Below are 15,020 nucleotides of genomic sequence, written 5' to 3'. Positions count from 1 at the left end.
ATGAGGCTTAAACTGTACTCCAAGATTCCTTCAACGCCCAACAGCACCCAGGCGATATCAGCAACCACCCACAGCAAAACTCCCCCAGGTGCTTTACAACACATGGCTAGCAAACCCATTACTTCTTTAGGTACAAGGATTAAGAACAAGCCCATCTGAACGGAAGATTCACTTGCTGAAATACGGACACGAGATTAATGAGTTTCTCCCAATTCTCACCATTTGCTGAAGACAGCAATTATCAGCAGCTTCCATTGCATGATCTAGCTTGTCCTGACACACATCCTGTCAATGACCTTAAACTCAACACATGTATACATACCCCAGAGCTGTGACATTCAGGGATGTCTTCATAAAACCTTCCTGCTGCATTTCTTAAGGAATTTATTCATTTAATCATGGGGAGCTGTTCAGGCCACGCTTGTACTTAAATAAATATCACACAGCCATCTAATTCTACATTCAAATTCTGCATACAAGCAAGATCCAAGTCCTTTCAAAGGAAAACGCACATTTTAGAACTGTTTTCCTCTCCTCCCACAATACAGAATAATGTTTATTAGCTGCCTGACATAAAGCCATGAAGCTTCACCATTAAAGATTTCAGTGCAGAAACTAAGAACTGACACAGGATGCTCGAGGCACAAGAGTATTAGCATTGATGATGGCAAGATCCCTGTTTTGCTTCAGAATCCGAACAACTACACAAGACTATCTGGAAGGACAACGCTCAGAGCAAACAGGAAGACTGCTTTCCAGATAACGAAACTCCACTGGCACTCAATCATGCACAGATTACACAGTACAGCTAAACTCATGGAAGAGAAAATTCTGCAATCTCTCTTTTCCCAGAGACAAAGACTAAATCACTGCAACCACAAATGTGAAATACCTCTGACAATCCTTCCAGGATTCAGGATTAGTACAAGTGTTTTTTGTTGTTGTTGTTTTTTTCCCCCACATCAATAAAAGAAAATTGGAAAGAGTAGGGTGGTAGTTATATTCACAGAACTGCATAACAGTTGAGGTTGGGACATCTGAAGATCACCTAGGTGGGCTCAGAGCAGGGTCACCTAGAACAAGATGGGTTTCTCTCCCATCCATCCAGGTATATTTCAGCTCAGAACCTATAAAGAGTTGCACATTTTTCCCACGTCAGACACATTTTTCTTGCTCTTCTGGAGGTGAAAGAGTTCAAGAAATCAGAGACAAGAGGCACCATGACAAAGAGAAAAGCACAAAGCAGATGTCTACTCATTCACATGGGCTTTGATCAACTATTCTTTATTTCTTAAAGCACACGAGAAAGACTTCTTGTAAGATGGGAGAAGGAAAATGTGCTACATGTATGTCCATGTGAATCAGCAGGGATTGCTTAAAAGACTAGACTAAATTCTGAAGTAGAAATTGACACTGCATCTCATCCTACAGAGTTTCTTGTTAAGCACTACCATATAGCTCAGGAAGATCTCTTTAGACCCGTTATATAGGTTTTCATTGAAAATTCATGTCACTTCTCAGGACTGAAAAACACACTAGAAAACGCAGTGTTCCAGAAAGGTGTGCCAGGGCAGAGGGATCTTCTTGGTCCTAAAGAGTCTTTTCCACCAAGGTATTTCATCTCTTCCTCTGACACAGCAAGGCAGCCCTCAATCCTCCAGTCAGCAAGAAAACAAATCATAGCAGAAAGCTATTAAAGAAGAAATTCTTAACTGTGTGGCATTGAAACAAACTGAATGTTAGAGGGGTTTATAACTGTTGAAATCTGACACAACTGCAGTCCCAGACCTTAAAGAAATATGGTGTGTATATGGGCCAGGGGAAGACACTATTACACAGCAAAGCTAGAGCAGACACTTCCCAATTACAAAATATTAGTTAAAGCATTTATAAATATAATACATAATGCATGTACCAAGTCATGCACCAAGATTTCTTTTAGCCCTTTCCCCTACGTGTAGGGATTGTGACAACTAGCCTGTGGGCTAGTTGGAAAGGAAAGGGCATGAGCCCTTTCCTCATGCCACACCTGTATTAGGTAGAACGAGCAGGTGAATGGGCACAAAACCAAGATCTGATGGTACCCCTTCTGTGATGGAAAGGGACCAGAGTACACAGTCCTCTTGGCCCACTTTATCAGTCCAGCACAGCACCTTCTGCCTTACACAGTTCAACGAGAAGACTACATGTGGCGGCATCAGGCTTCATAGATTAGACTCCTAGAAAACAAACTCCAATTTCAACTTAGACCTGACTTCAAGGATGTTGATACTTCAAGTCAACAGAAACTGCAGGAGCCTAGACCTTTAGAAGAAGTCTTGCCACATTTTCTTGCTTAAGACAGAGGCTGAGCAGCTGACTTTCAGACTTCCAAAAGATTAAATCAGGCAATCAGACTTTGGTGCCTCTCTACAGAGTTCCAGGGAGCATCACTCTCCTTTTGATGGCCTGTCACAACATTGCTACAAACAATACTTCACATAGTGGTAACAATACTCACGGCATGTTGAAAGGGCAATACAAATGCTCAAATGAATTCTGTCAGTCAATTCTGTCTTCCAAACTGCTAGAAAAGCAGGACAGAAGACAGATGGTTTTCTGGGTCTCCATCAGTGTAATTCTCCCAAACCTACTGCTCCTTATAAATGGCAGAATGTGTGATGTACAAAGCCTGATCCCATTATTGGTTGGTTTGAAGAGCTCAGAGAGGGAACATTTTTTTCCTTTCATTCCTTTCCCAGTAGAAAAGCACTGGGGATAAAAATTTGCTACAAATCTCCATGTACGTTTACATTTCTTGGTTTAGGAAGATAGTAAAGCCCTCTATAAGGATAGCCATACAACAATCTTCTGACTGCTGTCAGAGGACTTAAAATACTGCATATGTGAAAAGGCAGTCCTGAAACTCATTGAAGGAAGTCAATTTTGATTTTGGACAACTGTGTACTTTTGTTAGAGCCACAGCATCTCTGTTTACAGCTGACACTGTTGCATAAGCAGTATCTCAGCTGATATCCTTGGCAGGTTAAACACCTGATTGAAGTTGCTCAAGATATAGGTTATGTAAAAAAAAATGATCAGATCAGTCTGAAAAGCAGTAAGTACAGAAATGTATTAGCCACATATGCAACTGCATACACCCTCAAATTATGCTGTATTCTTTCTGAATCTCAACTGTTTCTCTAATAATATATCACAGGGCTTTTTCAGAGGGACCTGAACCTCCTGCCACAGAAATTCATGACTGAACCCTTCCAAAAAACATGTATTGCATACTTAAAAATACCTTTAAGAGATAGCTAATCCTAAATTCATCATCTCCATGCAGAGGAAGAATGGGATTTGTGATGCAATGAACAAGGAAGTTTATCAGTCCAACTGCTGATATCAAATCCTACTATATACAACTTCCTACAACGTACCTCTACATATTTTTCTTACTTTGGCCAGTGAGCTTCTGATGGACAGATCTTTTGGGAAAGTTTAGCAGACACGCAAAATACTACACAACAGGAAAAATGCAAGGACTGAGAAAGTTTACTCTTTTTTGAATACTTATCTCTAAAGGAAGGAGAGTGTTTGAAAGCCTCTCTGAGCAGAGCACTTATTCTTCTATCATATCTCAAAACATCTAACCTTTAGAGCTGAGCAAAGCATAGGAGACCAACCTAGCAACTGAGGAGTGAAGACAAGCAAAGCATCAAGCTGCATATGAAAACATGTAACAACTATCACTGAAAGGAAGCAACTTTACTTGCTATCTATCTTAAGGATTATCTGTTTTCATAACATTCTCCAAAACCAAGTAGTATCACTTTATGCAATATTTTGAGTGAGTTTTGACAATTTTTCAAACATTAAAGAGTCACCAAAAAAGCTGCCATTGCTCTGCAAGCTACTGTGGTAGATATCAGATTAGGAAATGGACTCTTAATACATTATTTTCTTTCACTTTATAACATTTTTCCCACTAGCATAATTGGGACTGACATGCTTGTTAGAGCAAGTGAGTGTTTAACAGTGAAAAGTGATTTATTCAATTTTAAAGCCCCCAAACACCTGCTGGGGTAATAACAGGTGTCAGTTCAGCTGGGAGGGGTTAACCACAATACAGCACTTTAGATTTTATTTTCTGATTATGCATATGTTAATCTTGCAGGTAGGAAATGTTAATAAAACAAGGAAAAAAATGTACATATACTTTTCAGTAATATTTACCAGTCATGCTGCTATCTCTGTTTATTCCATTATGAAGTTTACAGTGAACAAATGCTGCATCAAATAACCACGATCCAAAGAGGTTCAAGATGCTGTTAACCTTTGGCCTGCGAGGAGCTGGTAGTGGCCGTGGCTCAGTACTTGTCTGGTTTGGGCTGGAGAGTGGGGAAGTAGAAGAGGGTTGGTGCTGCACTTTTGAAGCATGTGCAGTAGTTACCTATTTGAACAGAAGAACAAATCAGCTCCTAGAAACAAATAAATGACTTCCTCTAACCGAGGAAGCTATCAGATGGGATAAGAACTTAAGTACGAAACATGAAATCTTACAGTGCTGGTTTTCATCGTTGCTTTATTCACAGTCACTGCCCGATGCCTTCGGTTATGGGGCGGAGTTGTGTTGATAGCAGTGCTCTGGGGCATGCTCAGCCTATTTACTGGCGTGGGTGGCGCACTGTCTGACCGCGGTCGTGAAATGCCTGTAGATCAAGAAATAAAGCAAGCTTTCAGCAAGAATTCCATAAGCTCATACACAGCAGCACAGTTACTCAGCCTTTGGACCTTCTGTAAATAGACTAGTTTTTCTCCCTCTCCCCACTCCCAAAGACAGCTATAGTATGAAAAACACCTTTCCCCTTTTACTGTTAGCAAAAATAAATGCACAAACAAAAGAAAACCCTGCTTGTATTAGATAAGTAAATGGTTAACAGTGAGATCAATCAGCTCCCTGAACAAATACTAAAGCCAGTGCAAGAGATGGGTAAGAAAACTGAGCAAGCTATAATCTTACAGTAGCAGGATGTTAGATCAGTCACCTCATAAAACGTAGATTCAAGAAAGTATTTGTGGTATATAAGAGCTTCTCCTCCTAGCCACAGAATCAGAAGCAGCTAGCTTAGAAATTTCCTCTGCAAAATCTGCAGCAACAAACACCACTTCTTCCCATTTGAATATCACTGCCCTCTAACCCCACTTGAAGAATTAAGTGCAAAACTGCAGCATGTCTGAAGATTTGACAGAGATTTGACTACATTAAGCACCTCAATGCTTAACATATACATTAAAAAACTGACTTCTCATCACTGTTGCACCCCAAGCAAATGGTCATGTATGCCCTACGAAACTATTACTTTGGTATAATTTATTTTTTAATAGATGGTGCAATATTCTGCCAACTGCATGCATTACCTAACTATGTCAGAGAGAGCAAGATAAAAACAATGTGCTTTGGCACTTGGTATAGAAGGTAATGAGATCTCATTAGCCTTTGTTGTTAGAGCAGCGTGGCCTCCTTCATGTGCCTGACAACACCCTGTGTGTGTGTCCATCCATGCAGAGCTTGAATTTGATTTCTCCAAAAGCTCTGATGTGCCTGAGTGCTGGACTTTCAAGCACACCATGCATTTCGTCTTCCTACAACAGATTGTCAGAAGCCTGAAGTCTCCAATTCACCATCCTACCAGAAGTTCACATACAGAGAAAAGGTCCTGGTGTGCCTGCAGCACAGTCAGGACTGGCAGGAGCCCATGGAAGTGCTCAGCAACACAGCAAACCTCAGTCCCAGATCCCCTTCCTCCCCCAGACAGGGGCTGAGCATGTGCACTCCTGAGGGCTCATTGCCACTGCCCAGGTGCAAATGGAGTCTTGGACACCCAGATGCAGGCCACTAAAGACCAACTGCAATGCCACTGGTAAAGATCTCAGATAAGAAACCCAAACTATTCTTAAGGGCCAATAGACATTCCCTATAGGAAACACCCAGCAAAGGTACTGTGCAAAGCTGACAGTCCCACAGCACTTCCCTCTGCTCTTCTCACAAGCCTTTCATTACAAACTGTTTTGTACACTCAAAATTAATTACCAACCCAGGTTTCACAAAAACCCCAGTTATAGTATGTTTTCTTCAATGCATGCTATAATTAAAAGCCTTTTTTTTTTTAAAAAAAAAAAAATGCACTGCACAGGAAGGATTCTCTCCCTATCAATGCACAGTTGGCCATATTTATTTTATTGTTTCAGTGGAGACAGTCAAGTCCTAACATCACAGAGAGGAAGACAGTTTGACAGCGTAATACAAGGAGATTGTTTTCCTGAGGTGAAGCCACATTTTGCCTACATATAATCTTCCTTTCAAAAATTCGGGTAGTATCTGATAGACTAATGAATATTTAAAATCTCACATCTAGTATTACTGAAAAGCAATCACAGTGGACACAATAGGTTTCAAGATTCATGATGACAGTCTAAGCAGTAACTTCAAAAACTTTCTAGAACAGTCACAATTTGTGGAATTGCTCTTTATTATTCAGTAACCTTTTAAACAATGCTAGGACCCAAGGAAACTGCTTGAGGCTGCAAGATGGGCAGTTCAGGCTGGATATCAGGAAACGGTTCTCCACCAAGAAGTGGTTGGACACCAGGGCAGTGGTCATGACTTTGAGCCTGCTGGAGTCTAAGAAGTGTTTGGACAATGGTCTCAGACAAATGGTCTGGTTTTGGGTGGTTCTTTGGGGACTCAGGTGCTGGGTTCAATAATCCTTATGCATCCCTTCAAACCTGGGACATTCTATGATTCCTACAAGTGTGAGAACTATAGTAACAAAAGCTTTTTTGCAGTGGGGAATACACTACCAATGACAGTCTAATTTCACAGCCATTTTCTTTTTTCTGAAGTTTTTATTAATCTGTTCAAGTCTTCTGCAGTCTCCTATCAGCTCACACTTCTGGCAGATGACAGCATTTGTTTGCAGACATTTAAGCAAAAAAGCAGTAGGAGACAGGCAGCTCTTCAGAGTTTACAATAGCACATTATTTCTGAAGAATTTTCAATAAGCCTGAAGAGTACTTAGAATAATGCCTTAGATTTCAAGTACTGTATAGCATTACTTAAAAATTACCAGCCAGTGTTTACTTCTGCCTTGCCTTTCAGTGAAGTCTGTCTGCTGGTAACCGAGTTGTTCAAAGAAATAGATTTTTCTTCTCAGCAGTAGTAGTCACCCACTAATCCTAAATTAAGTGGAAGTAGCAGTCATAGTATAAATAACTAAAGATGCCAGTCAAAAATCAACACCTTACAAGAAAAGGGGCACTGCACACAGCTGTTGCCACGAAGTTTAAAAACAAAGTCACCAGTGTTCACAACATGCTAAAAGCATAACACTTGTACTATTGGTTAGACAATGAGAGAAAGAAGCCCTATTTGAGAAAGATGTATGTTGAACTCAAGTTAATTTTTCTTTGCATTTGTTTAAAATTAAGGTTACCTGCAAATTTATGCATTCAAATGTAATTACTGTGTACACAGATGGTCATTTAAAAGTGGCTGTGGGTCCCTTCCCTATCAATTCCAGGATATATTTGCTAATGATAAATTGCTACATTTGTTTTCTGAGGAATACAGATTTGAAAAGAACAAAAAAGGATTAGGTTACTATTTGTAGTTATCCACAGGTAAGTCAAACGTGTTACCTAAGAATGCATCCACTAAACAGCTGATCCCACGCATGGCACGAAAGAATATTTGAGGCAGATGTTTAAGGCAGGGGTATTGATTCAGTTCTTGAGTCATCCCACTCACATTCAGAAACTGCTCCTGAAATTTGGGGGTAGAACTAATAATGGCTGGGTTACTCAAATCCACAGGATTACTATGCAGACACAAAAGAGAGAAAAATATATTTTAGTCAGTTTAAGAACAGATATTAAGAATGCTTAACGATGCAATAGTTGAAGGCAATTACTTAACAGGAACACAAAAGCATCAGATAAAAGACTCCAAATGTCAGCATCTTGTCCCAGCATTTTTCTATTGGAGATTTTTTGTAGCTTTTTATATAGTCAATTTTTCCTTACTGAGTTGGTAGTAGTGGTAGTAGTCTTTAAGCATTAAAAATATATATATTTTTTAATTATTTTAAACATGTATCTATAAAAGAAAAAATTAGAAAGCTTCAAATATTACCCAAATAGACTTTATAATTTTATTAATACTCAGTGAACTGAAGCATACACTAGAGAGTAATGCTACAGTTCCATAACATTAATTGTATATGATGTCTTTTGAACTATGTTTGTAAGAGGTTCTTACACTGTTAAAATCATTCATAAACAGTAAGCAATGAATTACATATTGCCAGCAAAAAATAACTAGGAAATGAATGGGATGTAAAAATTTGAGTTTTTTCTCTGACAAACACAAATCCTGTAACAGCAAGACCAGATTTACAGTACTTGCAACATTACCTATCATAAATTAAGAAAAAGAATGGATTTTTGATTAGTTAAAAAAGAGGCAAGCTTTAAACAGTCTGACATTTAGGTTTTTATGTAAAACATTATTTACTAATTAAAGTTTAATATTCTATCAATTCAGGACATTAACATTATACCTTTCCCAAGAATCCTTTGAATAAAGCATGCCACTTGGTTCTGTTGCAAATTTAAGGAAGAGTACTATACATGTTAAAACTAACCATGTAACTTTCTTCATAAAAACAAAGAGATACATCCATTTTAAAAATAATCTTTTGTAGGTTAAATTTAACACCCTGGAAAGCAAATGGAAGCAGTATACATCTCAGAGTTATTGTTCTGCTTTTCCTGTTTGCTATCTCAGAGAAACAGAGTTCTATTGAAGTCTTGTTTTTAGCTATTTGGCATTTTGGAGGATCTTGAAAACATTTTTTATTGAACTCATTGACTCAGAATGCAAACTGGTTTGTTTGAAGTGGAACAACCCACTCATGACCTTGCACTGGACTGCTACAGGGCACTGGTACAAGTCTCTCACTTTATTCTACTTAAGTACATAAAACTTAGCAATCTCCAGAGATTTTTTTTATTTCAAGATGTTATAAAAATAACGTAAGAATGTGAACAATGGATGATTAATTATAATACCTCAGCATATGTAAAAAGCGAAACCAGGTTTGTGCAACGCACTCATTATCCATTTCAGGAGGGATCAGACCAGCATCTTCATCAGGAATCTTAAATGGAGGAAATGAAGGTCCATATGTAAAACGCAGCAATCTAGAGAGCAAATCAGATAAATCTGTCATTTAGTTAATGTTCCTCAAAATTTAACTGTGCATTGGAGCCTCAAAGAAATCAGCAGGAGGCCATGAGCAGCAATGCAACATCTTAAATCTTCCTAGAGAAATCTAGTTTATATGATCATTTAGCCTCCTTGAAGCTGGGAAGGGTACCTGTACCTGCCTTGGAGCATGCCTGAAGGTTCAAGCAAATTAAAGAGCTGTTAAAGCATAACACCCCACAGCAGCTCTCCCATGCATTTAGCCAGGGGAGTTGCCAACTAACATAGGCACATACGTAAGTGACAAAACGTTACATAAAAAGGACAAAAGAAATAATAATCAAGGACCTTAAGCCCTTATCCCCAAGGTTCTTTAGCTGAAGTGTCCAATGACGTCAACAAGTCACATCAGGTTATAAGTCTAAATTACAAAGCACCGATGACTCAAGATTTACACCAGCCCACTAACAACACTCAATGCAATCCTGCAACAAGCACAGGATGGCAATCCACAAAATAGCAACCTCTTCAAAGAGGGGAAAAAAAAAAAAGAAAAAAGATTGGAGTTTTCTTTTGCAGAATCTGAGAATTGCAGAACAGTGGAGGGGAAACCCATAGAGGACTTAAACGCAATGCAATATCATGAAGACACTGGCTTAGATAAGCAAACTAAAATCTTTATGGTAAGCTTCTCTGAGCCACTTCTGTCTGATTTGACTCCTGCTTTATCCCCAACTTTGCAAACTTCCAGGCTCATTTCCCTGATCAACATAATCTTGGCATTCCCTAATAGGATGGAGGAGAGCTGAGTGGTGCCTTCTCAACCTCCTGATGTTCCCTGACTAGTTTTTGGTTTCCCTAAGCCAAACTCTCTTGTAGTACCATTTTTCATATTTCTCAACTAAGAGTGCTTGTTAATGGACACAAAACGCCCCAATTCAGCACTGCCCACTTGCAGAGCTTCAGACAAGCCGTATAATTTACAAAAGTAAAAACATTACAGCTAGGTGACAGGGGAGAACAGAAGTCTAACTCTTAGTTTAACAGCCAGCCACGGGTAAGCTGAGTTCCTGTTTTCTCTTTCTCAGGATTGAGAACTACAGTAACTGGCAACCAACTAATGCAAAAGACAGCCAAAGTGCACAGGGAGCCCCAGTCTATCACAGGGACTAGTCATCTGGACAAGCCAATGAGCTTTAGGACAAGTGGCCTTCTTTGGGACCAAAACAGAAATAAGTGTACCTACTAGCAGGCAGTAACTGCTCTCCAGTATGCCACGCTGGATGCCTCAGCACCCATTTACACTTCGTGCCCCAGAGGGATCACCCTGTAGGGTATTGCTGAGGAATTACCTAGTTCCAAACAACCTCATGAAGTCTGGTGTTAGCCTGGGCTTACGCCTTGCAAAGTCGTGCCCTGCACTTCTGCGTGCAGAAGGAAACTTTTATTCTGCTATGAAGTCATATCCATGGATACAGACTAACACTGCATGTGTGTACAGAATTCCAAATATAGCTTTCCATGCAGTTTTAAGTTGAGACTCTTACAAGTTTATTGCTGAAAGCCCAATTCAGATAACTGTTTACTAAAACAGCACTTTAACTGGTTGAAGCTGGAGTACTAAAAGCACAGCTTAAAATACAACTAAATGTAAAGTTAGCATCAGAGTGCAGTTTTCTGTGAATTAGATGTAAACCAACATTACTATGCAGCAGAACAGCAGACTACAACATTACAGAATCCCTGCAGATTATGCATCAACAGAACTAAGACTGTTAGTCAACAGTGGAAGATAAAATGTGAGCATGAGGTACATGGAACAGAACACCAACGCATGTTTGGAGACAGAGCTGTGCTTTTGAGATCAGTGAATCATAAAATATTTTCTGTTATGCAATGCTACATCTAATGAACTAAAAATAGCTGAAGAAAAAACGTGGGAAATACACAGAACTTGTATTGCAGCTTTATTTCCCACAGGTTTAACAAGTAGCTGCATAACCTGGAAAAATCCATCCACACTTGCTTTTTTAAAAAAGCAATTAAAGAGCAAGTTTTCACCAAGCTAAATAAACCCTTGCAGAAAGGCATACCACTGAATGTTTCACAATGCAGCAGTTTTAATACATTTTCAAACTTTCATACAAATGATTATTGAAGTCTAAGGAGAGCTGAGAAAAGGTGACCAATGCCCCTGCTCCTCAATCAATCAAGTTTTCTCCTCCAAGAGAATGAGATTTGTCCCACCAAGACTTCACACCACAAAGACCCCATGATTAAGGGTTCTGAGGCTCTCTCCTCTATTTAGGGCCTCCTGCCACAGCCTATCCTCTCCTACAGCCCCCCAGTCCTCCTGTTCCAATGCCCAGTGTGGCTTGGTACTGCTCTCCTTGAGACCCACTATGGGGGAAGGAGACTGCAGCCTGCCCCTGGCTCATCACGTCACCATGGCCAGGGGAGCATCACCTCAGCTCTGGAGAGCAGGAGATGCAGAGCTCAAGGAGCCACCTCAAACACAGCAACACACAGACACTGCTCAGCAGTAACAAGCACCTAGTAAGCTTGGTGATGGCTGTCACTACACGTACAGATGATACTACTACACAATTGTAATATTAATGACTCATTCCTCACAAGACATGATGAAGAAGTCAGTGATGAAGACTGATATACATACACAAAGAAAAGTGTTGATTATCAGAGAAATGCTCAGATCATACAGTAACAAGAACCAATAAGAACCAATTTAGATCTTCACTTGCAGAATGAAGACATACATGCCTGAACATGTGTGTACAGCTGTGTGTATACACATATATTTACAACAGGGGCTTTCAAACTTAGGATCTTATCCCACTTTAAAAGTCTTAGTCTACTGTGTCAGGAACAGATCATAGATCATCTATGATACCAGCTGTTTACTGATGGAAATTGAAATGGGAAAACGTACTATATACAGGTACATAAAATCTCATGGGGAATTAGCAAGCGGTAATTTAAGACTATTTGAGAGGTAACATTTTCTGGTTTACATGTGGTAAATTAACTGGGAGAGAGAGCAGAGGGGTTGGAGTGAGATGATCTTTAAGGTCCCTTCCAACCCAAATGATTCTATGAACAGTAAGAGTCGAGAATACTCGCAAAATCTCTTATTACGCATTTCGGTTTGCTCATTCATTCTGGGATCACTGTGCATTCCACAAATAAGCAACTCCAGAGAAAAATCAAGCTGCAATTATCCCAGCAGGTGTATATTTCCGTGGGATTTCTCCTACCTGGAAGTAAGGGCACAGATGACCTTGCTCCACTGCTCAACTACTGCAGGGTGATGTCGCCAGTTGGCCACCATCTCTTTGGCAGTTTTCCAGTAAGGTGGTGTTGGGAAGCATCGTGTACAAGCCAGTAACCACACCTCGAACAGCACGCCAATTAATTTTTCAGCCAGACTTTCAGCAATGCCACCTATCAGCAGAAACAAAGCATACCTTTAGTGAGCACTCAATCTGAATAACTTCAGACATCTCTCCAAAGAATATTTCAACCTTAAAGCACTCTCACAAATGTCATGATTACATCTCACAAATTTAGATTTCAGTTTAAGCAATAACTGCATAAAGATTAATTTTCATATAATTTTTCATTTGAGTGATTTCTGATGACTTCCTGCAATCAATTAACTTTCTTCCTTTTTTTTTTTTTCTTTTTTTGAAAGACCAAAATTAATGCACAGAACCCAGCCATGAGTGTGTCACTAAGATACACTGGGAATTCAGCTACTGATCTTAGGCTGTCTTCCATCACAAAGAATATTTGATATCATTTATTTATTTTAAAATGGGTATAAACTGATAATGATTTTTCCAGTAGGCAGGCCAAACTGGAAGGCACATACAGGTTTCAGTGACACAAATAGGGAACGATGCTATCTGAATCTCTTCACTCTGCGTGTGTACAGAGTCTGCTGTTCTGCAACAATACATTTCAGAGAACTGACTGAGAAAGCATTCAATCTTTCCTGACAAGGCTTTCTTTCAGGATAGCGTAGCAGAATTATGAGAGCTATTGCACTCTAAGAGCTTTTAACAGGTCTCCCCCCATTCCCCTGGCAGGTCAGCATCCAGCAGAGCCAAAGCTTTGTTCAGTAATTGAACCAAATGAAAATTTAACACAAACCTTGCACAGTTGGAGCTGCTAGAAGAGTGTCATTAATCTGAAGAAGAAATAACAACAAAACCTCCCAGGTTTCTCTTGCCATAATTGTTGATTCACGAGCCAGTTTCTGGACAGCTTTCAAAACCTGCAAGCACAATCTAATCTGACTAGATCCTGGGTCTGGCCTGCAAAAGAAGAAAGTGCTATTTGAGTTCCTACGCAGGAAGTGAAGGGCACCGCACAGCAATGCGTACAATAACCTGAACTTTGAGGAATTACAAGCAGAACATCAACATTATTGAACTTGAGCCAAGAACATGTAACTCTGCATTGCAACTGTCTCTGAGCATCCTAATGCTGCCTTAATGAGAACAACATGTACTATAATGCATTCTTCTACATGGCATGGAATTCACCAACAAAAAACAAACATTTTAACCAGACAAAGTATAACCCATTATACCAGCTGAATCTATCTTAGAACAAGCAACATCAATGTTGTTGGGATATCACTAACTGTTCCATTACGAACAGGCGAGTGTTGGAATTAGAAGAAAACATTAACAGAGTTAACTTCTTCCTAGTATACCTCTTGCTTCAAAACTTAGAACCAACTCTTGCCTCCAATTCCTTATATTTAAGAAAAAAATGATAAAGAGAGTTATTAAATAAGCAAAATAGACCAAAGGAAGATGGGATAAGGATAGAAGTTGTCAGTGTCATTTTTTCCTGCTGTAACAACCAGTTACACCTTGTTACTGCTGAGTGACGTGAAGCATTGCACAAGTAGCAGACTCTTCCAACCAGTTAGTTTATACAAGGCAGAATGGGTAAAGAATAGTAACGTGAAGTGCTCCTGAAAATGTCTCAGGACACCGGTAAACAAAGCTGAGCAAGCCTAAAAGTTTAAGGAGTGAAAGAGATTACAGATTACAAATTAAAGTGTGCAATATATGCAAGCCATTTTTCAAGTTGTATACTTGAAATGTCAAGCTGTAAACTGAAGCCCTCCTACCACTCACTGAAAAAAAAAATCATAAAGATACTACCATCCAGACTACTAAGTAGCATTACTAGAGTCCAGCCAAACACTTTTAATGGGGTATAAACCACAAGTCACGTTACATGGTAAGGCTTTCATGAACACGCTCATCCACTAGATAAAAATCTGATTCTTAGAAATTAGTAGCTCACATTGAGATCATTCATGGACAGATGCTTTTTAAAAATACAATCAACTCTTATCTTTATAGAATAACATATTACAGTACTGGAAACAAGATTACAAAGAAACAAGATATCTAAAGCAAAATTTCAGACTACTAGTTGCAGTTCAGGGCTTCATAGGATTGTTCTACTGCAGTGCTTATCCTACCAGATTATTTCACAAAGCTTGGGACAAGCAAGTCCTGCCTTGGTTATAGCACTACTTTTCTCCCAAGCAATAACAGAGCTCAAAGAATATCCTTATTTTGCTGCTCTTGAAATTTCAAAGTCTGTCTCAAGGCTTGATTCCCTAAGAATCAAGCAAGCTTATGTAAAGGGACTGACGTATAGGAACTCCATGTGACTAATGGGATACTTCTGAACTAATCTGAGAGGCAACTCTACGTCCCCA

At 39.4% G+C, this 15,020-nt stretch overlaps 1 protein-coding gene across 1 annotated transcript in view; it reads right to left on the bottom strand.

Moving 5' to 3' along the window:
* Window positions 1-15,020, bottom strand: part of RALGAPB (Ral GTPase activating protein non-catalytic subunit beta) — a 65,458-nt gene that overhangs the window by 39,412 nt on the left and 11,026 nt on the right. Inside the window, 6 exon segments of the mRNA XM_068700417.1 lie at window positions 4,219-4,435; window positions 4,546-4,694; window positions 7,684-7,862; window positions 9,115-9,246; window positions 12,526-12,712; window positions 13,424-13,587. Of these exon segments, the coding sequence (XP_068556518.1) occupies window positions 4,219-4,435; window positions 4,546-4,694; window positions 7,684-7,862; window positions 9,115-9,246; window positions 12,526-12,712; window positions 13,424-13,587 (1,028 nt within the window).

This window comes from Anas acuta, chromosome 16, assembly GCF_963932015.1.
Source record: "Anas acuta chromosome 16, bAnaAcu1.1, whole genome shotgun sequence".
NCBI lineage: Eukaryota > Metazoa > Chordata > Aves > Anseriformes > Anatidae > Anas > Anas acuta.
Note: the sequence above shows the minus strand (reverse complement) of the source record. Positions and strands in the feature narration are given on the sequence as shown.